The following is a 19,421-nucleotide window of genomic DNA, read 5'->3' on the forward strand; positions in this document are numbered from 1 at the left end:
TCATATGCCACATTTGTATGTGGGCATCTACTTTCCTTTAGTTCTTTGCTACCACAAATAGGATAATGTTTCTATAAATATTTTGATGTATTTGCAAATTTTTTATTCTTAGTATAATGTTGTTCTTATGATGTCCCCACTCTGGCTCACCAAGCCATTATGTCTCAGCTGAGCCATTCTGGATCCATTGGTTGGTCCCTGTGGCCCTGCTCCTGGGGGAGTGCATGACTCTCATGATTGGCTGTGTTCTCCACTGCCTCTAGCTTCGTTGGTTGTCCTTCGTTCTCGAAGAGCCATGACATCAGGGAGGTGATGCCATGACAAGCACATCAATTGGATTTGATTGAGGGGTACTGTGCTAAGTCACCAGCTTCACTTTTTCCTTTGGTGCCATCTGGGTCCAGTGGCCAGGTATGGATCAGGATGACTGGAGATGGTTCTAGATGAAAGGCAGTCAGGGTGAAATGACTCACCCAAGATCACATAACTAGGAAGTGTCAAGTGTCTTGGGTTCTCTTGACTTCAGGGCAATGCTCTTTCCACTGCAACACCTCACTGCCCCTTCCCTCAAGCTTCAGCTTTGGCAGAAATCTTACCTTAGGGCACTGCTATGCACTTTTGGAAGAACCTGAACTCCTCCTGCAGCATTAACAGGAATCTTAGCTCAAAGTTTTGCTATCACCAAAAATGTATCCCAATTGCAAAACCTTGATTCTACAGCTTGCCCTTTCTTCCTGGACAGTGTCTGCTGCTGGTGATACAAGCCACTGTTGATGATGAAACAGGTAGAGAGGGAGAAAAAGTCCAACTTTTCCTTCAACATGGACTTTAAGCTACTTTTTAAAGGCCACCAAACCAGCCAAAAAATAGTGGTTTTCTGGGTCCAATCTAATAATTGCCTTTATCTAGTGCCCAGTGCCCTAGAATCTTCTGAGGTTGATTTCCTTTTTCTTTCTTTTTTTTGTTTTCTTGTTATTTTCAATTTTAAGAATTCCAACTAAAAAAAATTTATAAATACATGTCAGAACTGAAGAGGATTTGTGCCTGAAACCATAGATCTCTATTACTTGCAATTTTCTTTTTTCTTCTTAATTATATAAATCAATTCAGCATATAAATTTCACATCTCTCCTTCTCAATTCCTTTTATCTCTTCTTTACATAAAAAAACTTCAATGACCCTCTTTTCTATGTCTTTTTTTTTTTAAAAGGGATAGACAGGGAATATTCTCTCCCTAACCCCCCCCCTCTTTTCCATATGTCAGTGGGGAAAAAGAAAAAAATCTTGCATCAAAAATACAAAGTAAAGCAGAACAAACCCCAGCGTTATCCATGTCCAACAATGGTGTGTCATTCTTTATTTGAGTCCATTTCTTCTTGATCAGGCAGATGCTTCTTCTCTGAGCTTCAGGAATCTTCTTAGGTCATTGCATTGATAGAGTTCTTAAGTATTTGAGACTTTTTTCTTTACAAGTGCTGGCATTCCTGTTTCATCTCTCTTCATTCTTTATCAGTTCATACAAATTCACAGATTGCTCTGAAACAGTCCTGTTTTTCACTTATTTTGGCACAACTAATTAACAAACCAACTAATAGCACAATAATAAACTATTGTGTTCCTCCATCATAGCTGGTTTCACCTTTCCCTAGAATTGCTATCAATCTTGTTGTACTTAAGGATTTTCACCTCTTTTGTCTTTCTCTCTAGGGCACAGGCCTCATGTTGGTCTTACTAGAGAATGAGGAGCTTCTTCACACTCTTTTGTTGAGTTTGTTTTTTAGGAAAACTCACATTTTTCTTTTGCCTCCTCACACACTTAAAATGTGTTGATCTCGTGATGCCCCTTTCTCTTCATTTGTTTCTCATCTTCCTCTCACCTCTTCAACATAGGGTACCCCCCATAGCTCTTGCCTTGGCTCCCTTTTCCTTTCTCTATGCTCTTTGCTGATTTAACCCCCTCCTGTGGTTTGAATTATGATTTCTATGTGGATGATTCTCAAATATATTTCCCTTCCCTGAGCCCCCCAGAGTCACATTTCCAACTACCTGCTAGATATTTCATCTTGACATCCTTCCACAATCTCATGTGTCCTTAGCACCTCCAACACAGAGCCACCAATCTTCCCCATACATTTCCCTCCTCCCTTCCCTCTTTGGGTTATTTCCTACTCTCATTCTTAGAATCATTTAGACTCAATAGGGTCTTTATTCCTGACAACCATTTCCTTCAATGCTGTGTCCTTCATATTTCTTTTTTCCCCTCCCTCTCCTTGCAGAATGATTTTAATGGCCTCCTAGCCACTGTCCTGCCTCCAGTTTCAATCTCATTTTTATGCTACTTACATAATCTTCTTAATACATCACACCAGTAATGTCACTTCTCCACCCAGAAAGAACCAATTGCATCCTTGATAAAAATGCAAATTCTTTCTCCTGAAGTGCCCAGGTAGGCAGTTTCTGTGACCAGGCTCAAAGCTGCCTCATCAGTGCCTCCCCTGCCTTACCTGTGTGTACTGAACAGACCATTCACTGCCCCGGTACTCATCTTGAGCTCTCCCATCTCTACCTTTGTTCTTCCTTCTTCCCATTCCCACTGATTGTGATAAAATTGTGCTGTTGCCAAGATATTTTTATTCATGAGCATGTAAGTTGGATGGCTTTTTATTAAATACATATTCTGAGTCTTCATTTCTTTGTTAAAAAAATTATATTGATAAACCTTGGTTCTATTTTTTCCTCAGTGTATCTCCTTCCCTCTTTTACCTAGGGAATGATACCTTATGACAAAGAATGATAGAGAAAGAAAATAAAAGCAATTCAACTAAACTTAATCAACATATCAGCAAGCCTGACAGTGTACACAGTAGTCCATATCTACAGCTCTCCATCCCATTTCTCTGCAAAAGCAAAGTTGTTTATGTTTATCATTTTTCTTCAGCAGTCTTGATGGTTATAATTACACAGAGTTCAGTTTTAATTTTTTCTTTGTATTTACATTGTTATAATTATTGTATTTGTTATTTTCCTGATTCGCTTTGCATCACTTTATATAAATCCTCCTGAATTTCTTTATAGTCATTATATATTTTTTCCTTAGAGTACAGCAATCTCATGATAATCACACACCACTGTTTATTTAGTCATTTCTCAATCAGTGGGCATCTACATGTTTCCTTTTTCATTTTTAAAAAATCATGTAAATTTGATAACCTCAGTGGCTGAATCCACAATTCTTACCTTTTATTATATTTTAACAGAGATCGAGAAGAGAGATTAGCAGCACTTACTGCAGCTCAACAGGAAGCTATGGAAGAGCTGCAGAAAAAGATTCAACTCAAGGTAGAATTCTTTGAACACTCATGAATATTCTGCACAGCTTGAGAGACTTTATATTTTCTCTTTATACTTGTCTAGCATTAAGATTCTAATTTCACCTACAGAAATAAAAAGGTGTCAGACCTGATTTCTACACCAAAGCAGGCTTATCCAGTTTGGTCAAATCCATTATGAAAACTAAGTGATATTCCTGGATCAATTTCAGTAAGAAAAACAAAATCATATTCACTTGAATTATCCCTTTGACACATTGTCGTCTTTTATGAGACAATCAGATGTGATTTAATAACAGCAATGCTCATCCAAGGTTGTGAGTTTCTTTGCCCACAACAAACCTTTGTCCCAAGGAATAGCTCTAGGTTTCCATTCCCATCTGTCCCATAGGGAGCCTGATCTTCTGAGACTGACCCAGAGTTGTGCAGTAGAAAGTAGCAGAGGTAACATTTGAACCTGTGCCTTTGACTGTAGGCCTAGTCTTTCTCTTGGCATCAATAAAGTAACTGCTTCTTTTCTGAAATACCAAGATCTACATGAAACCAATTGACAAAATTCAATGTTATTTGTCTTTTTTGGTCCAGAGACATGCAGGTTTGAGATGATCATGTCAGAAGTTATATTTTATTGGCCATGATTGTCCTTAGTCACAGGAGAAGAAAATGAAAGAATATTTGAGGCAGCATAAATGTCTTTGTGTGTTTTGGTGTGGTTCTAGTCAGCGTTCTTCTGAAATAATTGGACTTGGGTATTTCTTTTTTGTTTGTTTTTTTTTTTTGTTTGTTTTTGCAAGGCATTGGGGTAAGTGACTTGTCCAAGGTCACACAATTAGGTAATAATTAGTGTCTGAGGCTGGATTTGAGCTCAGGTCCTCCTGATTCCACCAATTTGCCCTGGAACTGTGGATATTCCTTTCATCAGGAAGCTTGCAAGGTAATAGACTTTCTTCTGCCTGGTCTTCAGGACCATGTATGTAATGTGTACTGCTTGCTGTGTTCTAGCATGATGAAAGCGTCCGGAGGCACATGGAACAGATTGAACAAAGGAAGGAAAAGGCAGCTGAGCTAAGCAGCGGGAGACATGCTAACACTGACTATGCCCCAAAACTTACACCATATGAACGGAAGAAGCAATGCTCACTCTGCGCAATCCTAGTAAGCGGCTGCTCACTCTGCAGGGTGGGGCAGGGTGGTGTGGAGTGGTTGAGAGTAACCTGTAATCTCTGACCAATTCATCCCAAGCCTTCTCCTCAGCAACCCCTGCTGCTTTCTGCTACTAGTTCTAATGCTGAGGACTCATCCTGATGTTCAGGAAGGGGCTGGCAGAGCAGCCAACTCTCCAGACATGTTCTTCCAGCAAGTTCAGCTCTTCTGAAGAGCCAGTGGACCAGAGGAGTAGAAGAGAGAAGGCCTGAGCAGGCAGGCCACATTCCCCGCCCTGGGGCTCACCAAGCTTAGGGCTTGTTGTGACTCTTGGGTCTCCTTCATCCAAGGCTCTGCTTTTCTCTGGAAGGCACTCCCCAAAAATAGAATGATGTTAAGTAGTGATTTGAAACTATTTAGGGATCATTTGTCATTAAATAGATTATTCATTGTATTGTATATAGAATAACATTTCTTTTAGCTGTCCTGGGCATCATCTGATAATGTCAGCATGTCTTTCGTCCTTAGTATTTACTATTATTTTTAATATTTTTATAATTTTAGATTTCTTCAGAGGTCCATCTTTTTAGTCACATCAAAGGGAAAAAACACCAACAAGCAGTTAGAGAAAATAGCAGCATCCAAGGACGAGAACTCTCAGATGAAGAAGTGGTGAGTTTTTCAGAAAAAAATTCCATAGTTTAATTTTTTCCTGTGGTCTGTTTAACCTTTAACTCTGGAAGCCTATAGAAAAAAAGCATCCAGTAATGTCTGTTCTTCTATGAATGTCATATCCATAGATACTCAAATCCTACAGATTTTATAAATCATCAACAATAGATAGAAAAAGTCCCTGCAAAGGATAAAATGCCACTTTAATATCCTAATATAAGGGAATAACCTTTTTAGTAGCACTTTGAACATAGTTGGAGGATGCATCCTGGAGAAGGTAAAAAAAGCCCTAGCCTTGGGGCCCCTGGGCCCTTGGATGAGCCTCCCTGGCCAGCACCGAACCCACCATGATTCTATAACTTTGGGGTCCATAATCATTTCAGTGTTTAACTGATGGAGAACAAGAATACATCTGTTTTATGCCATCAGTCACTGGCTTTCAGGCCAATTTTCCTTCGCACTTAACTATTTTTGAAACTTAGTGACTTGTTGCATGTTCCTCTGCCTGTGAAAACTAAGAACCCTTCAGGGATTTGGTAATGATTTTTGAAAGCAGAGTGTTCCAAAGGGGCAAGAGTTCCTGTGATACCCCCTGAAGCAAAGTCTGCCCAGAGCACCCAAGAGCAGCCACTTGGACAGACTTCGGTATCCCTTTGTTGTAAAGCTGAATGCTTTATTAAGTGGGAAATGGAAAGTTAAAGCAGAGATGAAGACAAATTGGGTCAAATACATTATTTTCTTGGAATGGCTTTAGCTTTTTTAAGAGAAAGTATCTTTTTGTTTATTTTTATTTCATTTATCTACAGACTTGTTTCCATTTGCCACCTTTTTGATAATGTATCAGCTAAGTCATGTACCATATAAGTGGTTAAGAGCTCTGGACCTGGAGTCAGGTAGACCTAAGTCAAAACTTACCTTAAACACTTGATAGCTGTGTAACTATGGGCAAGTCATTTAACCTCTCTCAGCCTCAGTTTCCTCACCTTTTAAAAGAGTGACGATAACAACACCTCCCTCACAGAGTTATTGTTTAGCTTAAATGAGATAACACGTTCAGAAGTTTATAAATCTTAAAGCACTATATAAATGCTAGCTGTTGTTATTGTTATTATAATGCAGAATGGAACAAAGCCAGAAGTTCTATGTATCTATATGCCTTCTTTAGAAAACTCTGAACTTGCTAAATAAAGATATCAGGTCATGGTTATTTGTAGTACAAAAATAATGGTATAAGTGTCCTACCACATTTCTAGCATCAAAAATGTCTACAAATCTGATATAAGCAGAATTTTCAAAGAATATTTCTATTCTGCAATTGGAAGTCAACTTTGTGGATTTTAGGGGTTGAGTAGAAAAAGAGAAAAGCTGAATGGCCCAGGTTATTGTTATTTCATATTCTATTGCAATATGAAAGGGATTCATTCTTGTGTTAAATGGAAATGGGTCTAAAAATCATGTGTACACTAAAATCATACTTTTAAATTATTCTCACAGAATTTATTCAGCTAATTCTTAGTTTTAGTCTCTTCTCATAGAAAGTGAAAAAAGGCTTAAAAATAAGTTTCCAAAATGGCATATGAGTGAATTATGTTTTTCTAGTAAGGCAATTTTATAGCCACTCATTGCAAAGTTTCATTTTTAATCAATGAAGGTATCTATTGTGAACATACTTATACTACTTAGAGTTATTACTTGTCATCTGTGATGTCTTTATATCATATATACCTTGTCTGTGACCCTTCTCTCCTGACATATAAGATTTTATTTACACCACCTCTGACCTAATAAAATTTCACCTTTGACCTTGTACACTTGACATCTTGGATAACTAACTCTTGATCTTTGACACATTTTGTTTTAAGCTTGTTAAGCATAATCGGGAGCTGCCTAGGAAGAAAGCTTTATTGTTTTGTTTTGTTTATTAATGGAAATTGACTAGGGAATTTTTTCTAGACTCCTGGAGAAAATACAGAAAGGACTGGTATCTGTCAGTTTTCACTGTATCTACTTAACCCATGCTTAATGGCAGCGGTAGAGAAACACCTGAAGTACAACATGAAAATTCTGCTTGTATCAGATTTGCAACATGTATTTTGTTTTTATGCTAAAAGGGACAGGGAGGAGGAAGGGAGAAGGTAATTGTGACTATGGCAAAAATATTGAATGGCTGGCTTTATTTATACTATATTTATACTGTTTTGTGCCTTGTTTTCATCTATATAAGTCCTAGGAAATATTAAATTTAGTAAGATATAGAAACCAAAATTCAGACTAGCCCATATTAAAAATTAAATTTGAATTCTTTTGGGGGGAAAATGTGTCAAAATATGATTCAGATTTATGTATGTTCTGCAAATGTATGTTTTGTCTAATTTTTTAAACATGTTATGTACTTAAATATGGAACAAGAAGAGCTCAGGCAATTTGTAGTGGACTCCTGAAGAATTATGAGAAGCTCTTAGGTCTCCTTAAGAGCTCAAATCTTAGTTATATGGTTGATAGAATTTTTTTAAGATAACATGGATCTAGAGTCTCCCCAAATTAGTTTTTTAATCAACCAAGGAAAAAGAATACTGTAATATTGAAATGAGAAGCAACATAAGCACAACCTTGTATTTAGGGAAATGATTTGTTTGCTGACCTCTTTGTCTGTTATGCTTGGCCTTGTGGTAGAAGGGAAAGGGCAGTGACTCCTCTGGGTTCTATTGACAGTTTGAGAAATAATGCGGAGTTCCTTTCATTCTGTGCATTTCCTCACCCTTGGTGACATTTGATTGTTAAGGGAGCCTTTGCTTCTTTTCTTTTATAAATCACTTTTTTTTTTTTTTTTTTAGGTTTTTGTAAGGCAAACGGGGTTAAGTGGCTTCCCCCAAGGCCACACAGCTAGGTAAATTATTAAGTGTCTGAGACTGGATTTGAACCCAGGTACTCCTGACTCCAGGGCCGATGCTTTATCCACCATGCCACCTAGCCGTCCCTATAAATCACTTTCAATATAAAGAAACAGACTTTTATATTGCCCAGTTTTGCAAATACTAGGCAAAAGCTTGTTTTCTTATCAATACAAATCACACGATGAACAAAACTAAAATCATATAAATTTTCAGTTTTACAATAGTATTTTGAATGGATCAATTAATTATAAAGTTCAGTCTTCAAGAAGAATTTAAAATATTTCCTTTATGTTTAGAATATAATTTCCATTTCTGTCCACATTTTTATTTCCAGCATGTTTGTAAATTTCTTATAACCTAAGTATTTCTGTTTCATATGTGATTTTTTTTTAGAACATTGTTTCAGATTTTTAAAAAAATTTATTACACTTATTCTTTTGTTTATTTTATTGGCTGGTAAAAATCAGATCTAGACATACTAATCACCAATCAATAAATCAAGATCATAGACCCACATATTTTTTATTCCCTCAGTCCTCTGTTGGAATGTGTGAGAATGTGATGGGGCATAATGTGCATGTGTATATTCAATCCTATTTTATTTTCAGTCAGATTTCTTTTCCTTAAGCTTTTCTAATTGCTTTGATGTTTGATTCAAGCAAATTATCAATATGATGGGAGGAGATAAGATGTATACACAGGAAAGTAGAAAAGAAGGTAGAATCTGAAGTCTTAGAGGGTTTTAAGGAGTATGATGGAGAAAAAAAGCATCATTTGCTAGTGAGATCAGACTGTGAAGGACATGGCCTCTCAATTTGATCTTCAGAGAGCTGTGGAACAGAGAACTCCCTCTGGGAGCCCAGGTAACCTGAGTTCAACCCTGGCTCGGCCCCTCCTTGGGAGCCTCAGGCTATTTACCTTTTCTTTCTGGGCCTCTGCTACCTTAAAGGCATTGGAGTTAAAGATCCCCAAGGTTCCTTCTCATTCTGACCCTATGATGCTGTCACTTCAGAGAGAAAGAGAGTATGTCCTGTGCTTGAAGTAGGACAGGACAGAACAAGGTTGGAGAGTCTTACTGTAGCCCCAAATGCATGAATGGTATCATCTGAAACCAAGTAAGAAAGTGGACTCCATGTGGTAGGTGCTGTATTTGCAGCCAGAGGAGGGAAACATGCATCCCTTCAGCACATACTCGTAGGATGATACAATAGTGTTGGACCGATTGGTTTATTTGATGATACTGACTATTGAGCAAAGGAACAATTGGGGGTGGAGAAATTGATTTTGAGAGAAATTATAGGAGTTTGACTGAGAGACCCCAAGGACTTGTGACTAGGGTCTCCTGGAGAGAGAAGAATAGGGTAATTGCTAGAATGACAACCTGGCAACAGGAACAGAGATGTTGGAATTAGAGACATGATTTGAGAGGAGGGTGATCAATTGAGGTTGGGACATTTAGTATTGATGGTGCCAATGGAGCCCCCTTGAGATGATGTCTGATGGGTGGGCAAGACTATGGTGGCTCTCGTGTGGAGAGATTATAGGGTGTCAGTGTGGGTGTGATATGTACATGGGTGTGATGTGTGCTGTGTGCATGTGTGTATACACACATGTGCCCATGTGTGTAACAGAGAGACAGAGAGAGACTTGTCTGCATGACAGCAGTGATAACTGAACCTTGGAGATGATGGGAGAAAGCAGGGTTCATAGGATCTTAGCTCTAGGGCTGGGGAGGAATCTTTGAGTCCAATATGCTCATTTTACAGCTGAACAGACTGAGGTCAAGAAGACCAAAGGGCTGCTCTGGTCACCCAGACAGTTTCAGAGGGGGCTTTGATTCCAGATGATGAAGCTCGCCCATCATAATCGAAGAAGATCATGTCATCATCTGCATGCAACATGACTTGCCCATTTAAGTTGATTATAGTGAAGGGAGTGCTGAGCAAAGGCATCCTTCTCATTTGCCTTTTCTAGAACATTCTACTTGATGACCTGATTGGTAGGAAATAGGACTGCTGGGGGCCTCTGGTCTTGTGGATTTGTTTCCCTCCCATATCAGCAAAACACCAAAGCTCCTGCCTCTCGAGGAGTTTTGTGGAAAGAGGTAGAGCTAACCTGCCTCACCTGCTGGCAACACCTTGGTATACCCAAAGCTGCCTCTCAGGGGACTGATCATCAGTTCTATGACTTTTGGTGATAATTTTTCTCCAGTTAGGTAAAGTTAAAGCCAAGATCTAAATTTCTAGCAACCTTTCCTCTATAACAGTTAGAGAGAGGGTAAGGATTTTATTATTAAATGATGGTGATGATGGCAGGCTTGCTTTTCCTCCCTGTTGCCTTTTTAAATTGACTTCCCTCTGCAGGATAGCCCTCCCTTTCTCCCTTTCACAGCCTCTGCTTTCTTTCCTCTGGATCAGAGGGCCTTAATGTGAGCACTGTTGGGGGCTGCCTGTCTGGCCCATTTTTTAGAAGAAAGCTTCATTAGGTTAGTTTAGCCCTCATGCTACTTTTTCCCTAAGAAAACATCAGTGAAGGAATGGTCAATTGTTTGCTTTTTTTGTTTTGTTTTGTTTTGGGGGATTTTGATCAGTATTAATGCTGCTACATACACATCACCTATGGATGGGAACTTATTTATCATTCTTTCTAAGAGGTGAGACCTTGTGCTTATAGACAGAATTTTACAAAATACTGACATTTCATCATTAATATCTGGACTTTTAGCCCAGATCATAGAATTATGTGATAAGGGAATTGCTTTCTATTTTGAATTTTTATACTTTTTTTTTTTTTGCAAGGCAAATGGGGTTAAGTAGCTTGCCCAAGGCCACACAATTAGGTAATTATTAAGTGTCTGAGACCGGATTTGAATCTAGGTACTTCTGACTCCAGGGCCAGTGCTCTATCCACTTCAGCACCTAGCCACCCCTCAGCTGCTCCTATTTTGAATTTTTAAAGAGGACTAACTATCCTTTGAACTCTCTCTTTGCATCCACCTTCTCCATCTGTTTTGAGTCTTCAATCTCCAGTCATTCCACTCTTATTTGGTTTTCAAGGTCATTGATCTGTCCTGATATTCCTCCCTTCAAAATCTCATCCCATTATCTAACCATTCAATCAGTCAGTTGGCAAACATCATTCAGCCCTTTCCTTTGGGCTAGATACCATACTTAGTAGTAGAAAAACAAACACATGTATAAAACTTGCAAAGTATATATCAAGTGAATTGGTCGAGGCTTGGGGTAGAGGTCAGCCCTCATAGCCAGGGGATCTGGAGGGATTTGATGCAGAAGTTGTTGTTTGCCCTAAGATACTGAGAGGTAGAGTGGAGATGGGAATGTGCTCCTAGCTTGAAGACAGTCAGATAATGAGATCAAGGAATTAGAGTAAAGCCTAGGAAACTTATAAAGGTAGTTTGGAACCAAGAGTTTTTAAAGTAAAACCTACATTTGATATCTGACCCTAAAGACAAAAAAAAAACCAGGGCAGTTGATGGAGTAGGTAAGTGCTATAGTCTAATGTTTGTTTTAAGAAAGTCACTGTGGCCACAGAGTGGAGAGAGATCAGTAGTAAGGGAACCACTTGGCAGTGGTCAAGGTAGAAGAACCTGAACTCAGAGTGAAGAGAGAGAAGGAGGCAGATAGAGGAGATGGATTGGGGTAGGAATGGTCAAACTTCTGGTGTGTTTTGTTTCTGTGGCATGAAGGGCAGGGCTAACATGAAAAACTAAGAGGGTGGTAAAACAGGGAAGGATGGAAAGGTGGTGAGCTGGAGGAACAGATGAGAAGTTTAGGTTCAGGCAGGTCATGTATGGAGTAACTATGGAAAGCCAGTTTGAAAAATCTCTAAGAAATAGTTGCAGGACTAGAGCTAAATATGTAGATCTGGGACACATTTACATAGAGATGTTAATCACACCAAATGGGAGCTAAAATGACTGTATAGAGGGCATTAGAAGAAGAACCAGAAGCTTTTAGGGGATTTTCAGAATTAGGGGACTGTCATGCAGGACACGAACCAGCAAAGGAAGCTGAGGAGCATCATCTGGGCAGAGGAAATAAGAGAGAGCAGTATCATGAAAACTTAAAGAAATGAATGTTTAGGATTACACTACAGGGATATTGTTTGATATGGAGTTGAGAAGATGATCTATGTTCAAGCCCCATCATTGCTGTTTACTCCCTGGGTTTCCTTAGGTGGGGGTGGGGTAGGGTGCAGCGGGTCCTCCCTGTTGGTTTGGCGTTGCCATGACAAGCACAGGTGGGGACTCAAAATTCAATAAAAATCTAAGCAATTTTTAGGGGTGAATTAATTAAATGTTTGGCCAAATACAGTCAGCGAATGATGTTATTAAATATCCAAATGGCCCTTGACAGAAAAAGATTCCCTACCCCTTAGACCAATCCCTTAACTTCAGTAAACTCAGCTTGGGCATCTAAAAAAAGGAGAGAGGGAGTCTTGATGATCTCTGAGGTCTTTTTCACGCTAAAATAAGGAGAATCCTTATAAGGCCTACTTACTTTATAAAGTTAAAGCTTTATGCACAGCAATGACTTCAACTCTGGTTTTGACCTGGGTTAAGGGCACTCCTAGGTAGGTGCCTTCCTCAAAGGCACCAGAGTATTAAGGGTAGATGTTAGCCCCAGCATTTTGGTGTCCTGCTTCCCTAGCATTGCCCTTGACCCCAGCCCTCCTGCCTGCCCCCAATCAGATGGCTAGCTCTCAGCAGAGTCACTGCTGGGACTGGGGATCTCCTCTCAGTGGTCTCCAGTACAATGTTCTTCAGAAGTCTGAAGAAAATGTACTTCCTGCTCTTACAAATGAAAAGAGTGAAAGAAACCTAGAGTGGCTGGCAGTAGTCCTTCCTACAGAACCAAGCTGTCTTTCAAAACCTTCACAACCAAGAAATGCTAGATGTTTTTCTTGTGATAATTGTTTACTTTGATCTATGTATTCAAACATACAGGGGCATACAGTATTTTTTATCAGGTCTTATATAAATAGTTTCTGAAGATAAAATTTGATATCAATCCAAAATTTGAAATTTGAGAACTCTCAGAAACATCTCCTAAAATGAATCCAGTTCATTGATACTGCATATTTTTAAGTCATCCCATGTTGTGTTAGTGACAGTTAAGACCTTTCATTCCTTGTAATATGATAAATGAATGCACTAGTTGAACTCTGTCTATGTCTTTGAGGTATCTATTAAGCCTCAGATTAGATCAGGAAAGAAGCATCAGAATCTGCAAAAAAGAGACCAGGCTCGTCCTCATTCATCATCCCCACCTATCAGAAAGCCAATAGGGCATCTGTTTTTGTCCCTGAGTGGTGGGGAGGCAGCTGGTGGACTACAGTCCTATATCAGAAGATGGCCCATCTCCTTTCTGTGGGGGCTGTTTTTTCAAGCAGTGGATTAGCTGCATTTTGCTCATGTGTCTCTTCAGGCACTATTGTACATAGATTATAACTTGGATAAACTGTGTAAACTTAGTTTAGCCCCTAGAGAAAAACAGATTGATTGATTGTTAGAATTATGACTTTCACATATACCCTATTACATAAATTTGTTGTTATGTAGCTTTTTGTTGTTGAGCTTATCAAAATGGTAATAGTTTAATAAATAATTTTCCAGTAAGAGGGGTCCCAGCTGTTCAGTAGAATTCATGTAATGAAAAGTTTTATCAAACTGTATGCTATCTCTTGAGATTTCAGGTATGAGTCTTGACTTTTCTTTCCTGATTATATTCCCAATGGTTACCTCTCTTATTTTCCAGTATATACAGTATCTTTGGAACATTTCAAGATTTCCTTGTTCTTTGGGTAAATGTGACAGCCAAGAATCAGATTGATTTTTGTTCTCCCATTCTTGATTAGTTTTTTTGATGGTATCTATAGATTTTTTTTTCAAATGACTACATCTAAGAACTTAGAGTTTCTTATCTTTCTTATGATCATTATTTTGTAACTGATGATAAAATTGACTGGGTGGAAATGAATTTTCAATTTTAAAATAATAATAATGAATATTTTTCCTGTTCATACATTTGATCAGACTTTTTCCCTTCCTGATTCAAAGTTAAAATCCTAAAAAATTAATCCTACTTAGGAATCTTATTGTAAAATTATAGTTTCCTTTTAAAAAATTTTTAATTGATGTATTTTATTGTTATATCACATTCATTTCTGTATGTATCTCTGTATCTTCCAACTATTTATCTGTCTTCTGTTAAAAAAAATTTAAAAAAAGACAAAAAATTTACACTAACCTCATCAACATGTCATACAGGTCTATTCTTTGCATGTAGTTCCCCACTTTTGCCATAAAGGGAGTCACTTGCCCTTTCTTGTCTCTTCTCTGGGATCATCATACTTAGTCACTGTAATTTCATGAAATTCACTTTATTCCTCTTTTCATTTGCATTATTATCATTCATCACATGGATTGTTTTTTCTGGTCCTACTTATTTCACTTTACATTCATTCATAAATATGATCCTAACTTTTGGTGATTATTACATACTCACCCTTTTTTTTGGCTCAGAGATACTCCATTACTGTGCCACAGTTTACCCATTCTCTAAATGCCTGGGCATATATCAGTTGGTGAAATGACTTTGGAAGATGGTGCCAGTAAGGAGCTGAGGAATGCCTGAACTGCCCCTTATGGGTGTGAAATGGTGTGTAGGCTGAGGATGGAGAGAAAGTTCAAGTGCCTAATCTTTAGAGTGGGGGGAGTCAGGTTCAGAGGTGTCAATCCTGGAGGTGATGGAGCCAAGGAGGCAGGAAGCCTCACATGTCTACTCTTTGTCAGGCCTTGTGCTTCAGGGTCTCACAGTCTAATTAGGGCAGACACCATGCAGACAGTGCTGTACAGAGAGAAGTCACAAAGATTAAGGAAGACTGGGAAAACTGCTTCAAGAAAGGGGAAGTTCAGCTGGAACTTGAAGGAAGCCAAGTAGACCAGGGAATGGAGAGGAAGAGGAAGAGAATTCCAGATATGAGGACTGCCAGGGAAAATTCATGGAGTTAGGAGATTGAATGTCTTATTCAAGGAATAGGCCAATTTTAATAAGTGATAAGAGTATATGGAAGGGAGTAAGGAGAAAGAAGACTGGGAAGGTAGGAAGGGGTCAAGTGATGTAGGATTTTAAAAGACAGAGCCACTGGCATTTATCAAATTTGGTGGTGACATCTTCAGATCTGTCAGGTCTGTGTTTTAGGAAAACGACTTTGATTATAGAGTGATAGATAGGCTACATTGGGGAGCAGGGTAAACCAGAAGGCTGTGACCATAGTTTGAGGATAAGGGCTGAGGCTGGTAGCAGTCTAGGATATTTAACAAAGAGTTGGAGATAAGAGACTAGAAGTCAGAACAGTTAAGGCTGCAAAAGTAGACATAATATAATTCAAGAAAGCTGACAACATTGCCAAATAAAACAGTAAAAAAGGGGAAAACGAAGGCTCAGGACAGAGTTTTAGGAGACTCTTACAGTTAGTGGGCATGACATGGATGGGTGAGATGTGGACTTAGTTCTATTTGTGTTTATCTAATTATTAGTGATTTGCAGCATTTTTTCAGGTGACTATTGATAACTTTCTTCTTTTGAATGTTGCCTGTTCATGTCTTTTGATCATTTATCAAATAGGGAATGATTTTTGTATTCATGAGTTTTAATCAGTTCTTTATATATTTGGAAATTATACCATTATCAGTGAAGTTTACTGCAATTATTTTTTCAGGTAACTGTTTCCTTTCTAATTTAAGCTAAAATCTTCTGCAATCTAAATTGTTCATTTTATCATGAGAGAGCCTATCTGTCCCTTGTGTAGTCATGAATTCTTCTACTATCCATAGATATAAAAAGTTATTTCTTCCTTAATCTTCTAATTTAAGATGTGACCTTTATTCCTCCATGTATCTTGGGATAGATTGTGAGACATTAATTTCAGCCTCCGTTCTGCCAGATGACTTAGCGCTTTTCCTGGGATTTTTTGTCAAATTTTTGTCAATATTTTGTCAAATATTGAAATATTACTGTAGAGTAAACCATTTGACCCAGATTGGAATATGAATTACCCATAATCACAGGATAAGGTTCATATTTAGATATTCACTTAGTATTCTGATATAATCAAGGTTGTATAAACAGTCCTTATTTGGAAGCAACCACCATTACATAAGTTGTTTACACCTGATAATACTATGCAAGTCTCAAATTTGGCATGATTCTGACTTTGTTCAAGGCTCCTATAGCAGTCCAAGCTAAGGAGCAGATCATACAGACAGGAGCTTGTGGACAACAGCTAGCTTGTGGCATGGAGCAGGCAATGACAGACTTGGAGTAGACTGCACAAGGGGAAGAAATGGACTAGGCACATGAAGGAACTGATAAGCAAACTTGGGCTTTGCAGATAGATTTATGGGTAGACTTGACCCTGCAGCCTCCTGCCGCCAAGGCTGTACAATAAAAAGGTATAAATCTTTGCAAGCCTCCTCAGCATTCTTTTGGTCTCTCTAAATAAAGAACCCACAGAGCAACAAGGATGGGATTTGTTTGAAACATCCTGTTCCCCTCGATTAGATAAGGACTTACAATTGTCACAGTCTTAGAAGTCTTGACAGGATTGATTTGCCATACATTAAGATTTACTTGGGTTTATTGAACACTATACTACTATATAGGAGTAACTAGATGATTCAGTGGTAGGAGTACTGTGCCTGAACCAGAAAATCTGTGATCAATTAACTAAAAGATATAGAAAATATGAATGATTTTATTGTTTGTTGATTATAAAAAAGTATTTGTTTTGGCTTAGCAAAATGCCATCTTTAAGGCTCTTTTAAACAAGAGATCTCCCATCATTGTATCAAAATGGGAATAAAATAGGGAGATATATTCATGCCAAAACTGTTTGCTATTTTGAATGAGGAAATTCAGGCTCTAAAGTTAGAGAAGAATTCTCTGTGAATGAGGTCTTCAAATTCTTTAGTTTGTGAGTGACATTTTATTGATTGCATCCAGCTCCAAGACATTGTAGAAAGCATCCTTGAAGAGGTTTGTTATTATCTAAAGGATTTGGCCTGACCATCGCCACAAAAAAAGATAGATCAACTTGTTCACCAATATTGACAATGGACTGAGCCCAGAGTTAAATAGAGCAGAGAGGATGATCTGGATTTTAATGTTTTCAGGTTTCTCATAAAGCAAAGGTGTGTTTTTTTTTTAATGCCAGCATTCTTTGATCTTAATTTAGCTCACTGTTTTGACTAGCCCAAATCTACTAGTTCTTGCTAGTGTCTAGGGGGAAAAAAAACCACCTTCTCACTTATACTTTTCCCCAAAGCACAGCTACTGGTAGAATAAATCTCTTCTGTTTCTTCCAGTTATTTATTAGAAATTTGTATTCGTGTCTTTCAAATGGATTCTCTGAGCCCCATTATTGCTTTTCTCTTTTTTGAAATATCATTCCTATGACTAACTGCTGTAGTAATCATATAGTATCTCATTTCAAAAATTAAGATTTTTTCTAAAATTAGAAAATTATTAATAAAATAAGAAAATTTATTAGTAGTAATCATTTTTGAAATTCTCTCAGAAAGTGATTTTTAACTTTCCTCCTCTTCACAATACAATGAGAGAGTGACTTAAGTAGTTTCACTTCCTTCCAAATAGTTCTTTCTGCTGCCTCATAGGATCATGGATCTAAAGCAGGAAGGGTCTTCAGAGGCCCTTGAGTGCAGGCCATTTTATTTACATGTGAGGGAGAACTAGAACTGGAAAGGTTCTCAGGGGCCATCTCACTAGGCTCCTCATTCTATATGTAATTAATGCCCCTTTGTTAAATTAGATGCTTTGCGTCCTCAAAGGGACAGAAAAAGGACATTCAAGTTTAAAATACTGATAAAATCAACTTGTTTGAGGCATATTTTTCATTTTCTTTTCCTTCCTTCCCTGCTTTCTATTTATCAGCATATCTCATATAGAAATAGGTTTAGCATGACTTAATGTATAATGTTTATCTTATTGCTTGCCCTCTCGATGGATAGGTGAGTTACTAGAGGGAAAGATAGTTTGGAACTAAAAATAGAAAGAATGTTTAAGAAAAAAATAGTTTCTAAGTCTTTTGAGAACTATTTGTTCATATCTTTTGACCACTTATATATTGAGGAATGGCTTTTGGTCCCATACATAATTATCAATTGTTTATATGTCTTGGCTATCACACCATTTTTTGAGAAATTTTATTCAAAGATCCCCCCCACACACACCCTTTACTACTTCCCTTCTTATCTGAGATATATTAATCATTTCTGGGAAGAAGCTTTCAGTTTCATGTAATCAAAATTGTCTATTTTATCTTTTCTTCTGGTTTTGTTTTTGCAAGATAATGGGGTTAAGTGACTTGCCCAAGGTCACACAATTTTGTAATTATTAATTAAGTGAGGTCAAATTTGAACTCAGGCCGTCCTGACTCCAGGGTTGATGCTCTGTCCACTGCCCCACCTAGCTGCCCCTATTTTATATTTTGTAATTGTATTTCTTTGGTCAGTAATACACCTTTTTTCATAACTGCCGGGTTTTTATTTACAACGCCGGCTTCTTTATGCTAGTCCGTCCTCTTACTCACCAGTCCAACGCGTGATGAGTCTTCGGGGTACCCCCGGCCCCCACTCTTTGATGGGGGAAGAACCAGACAGAGCGCCTGAGGTGGGTAATCAGTCTTTATTCTTCTGTGATCACATTCCCGCTCCCCCCCACCTCTCAGCAGACCCTTTTATCCCCTCTGTCCTCCCTCCCATGAACTCTTACCCAATGAGGGGCCGAGTTCTGTAACATTCCCTTATAAGGTGATTATGTTTCCCCCTCTAAGCGACCGCCAAGCCTCTTCCCCCCGCCCCCAACATCTCCCCCTTTCTGTTTTACAAGGTTATCACTTGGTGTGACCTTAAGCGGTGCTGAGGTTAGCCTTAAGCGGTGTCATTTCTACTGGCCTCTGATAGCCGGGGGCGAGGAACCCTGTCTTAGGTCATCTCCTTCAACCCAGGACCTTGCCCGTCCTAGGCGCCCGACACCCTCAGGGCCTGTCTTAGGTGGCTGGGTCAGGAGAAGTTGCCCGTCTTGGGGTTTACCTCGTCTTACCCCTAGGTGTCACATGTCATGCATGGCGGCTAGCCAGACTTGGGGATCCGCCGGGGGCGAGGAACCCTGTCTTAGGTCATCTCCTTCAACCCAGGACCTTGCCCGTCTTAGGTGGCTGGGTCAGGAGAAGTTGCCCGTCTTGGGGTTTACCTCGTCTTACCCCTAGGTGTCACATGTCATGCATGGCGGCTAGCCAGACTTGGGGATCCTCCCCCGTCTCCATGGCCATGAAGGCTTTC

At 38.7% G+C, this 19,421-nt stretch overlaps 1 protein-coding gene across 5 annotated transcripts in view; it reads left to right on the top strand.

Moving 5' to 3' along the window:
- Window positions 1-19,421, top strand: part of SCAPER (S-phase cyclin A associated protein in the ER) — a 381,601-nt gene that overhangs the window by 131,944 nt on the left and 230,236 nt on the right. For all 5 annotated transcript variants that reach the window (XR_012477706.1, XR_012477705.1, XM_074232482.1 and 2 more), the window contains exons 18-20: window positions 3,258-3,339; window positions 4,332-4,484; window positions 5,037-5,144. Coding sequence is in view for 3 of the 5 variants with exons in the window: in XM_074232482.1 (XP_074088583.1) it covers window positions 3,258-3,339; window positions 4,332-4,484; window positions 5,037-5,144 (343 nt within the window). In the remaining 2 variants the exon portion in view is untranslated. The remainder of the gene's footprint in view (window positions 1-3,257; window positions 3,340-4,331; window positions 4,485-5,036; window positions 5,145-19,421) is intronic.

This window comes from Macrotis lagotis, chromosome 4 (genome assembly GCF_037893015.1).
Source record: "Macrotis lagotis isolate mMagLag1 chromosome 4, bilby.v1.9.chrom.fasta, whole genome shotgun sequence".
NCBI classification, from domain to species: Eukaryota; Metazoa; Chordata; class Mammalia; order Peramelemorphia; family Peramelidae; genus Macrotis; species Macrotis lagotis.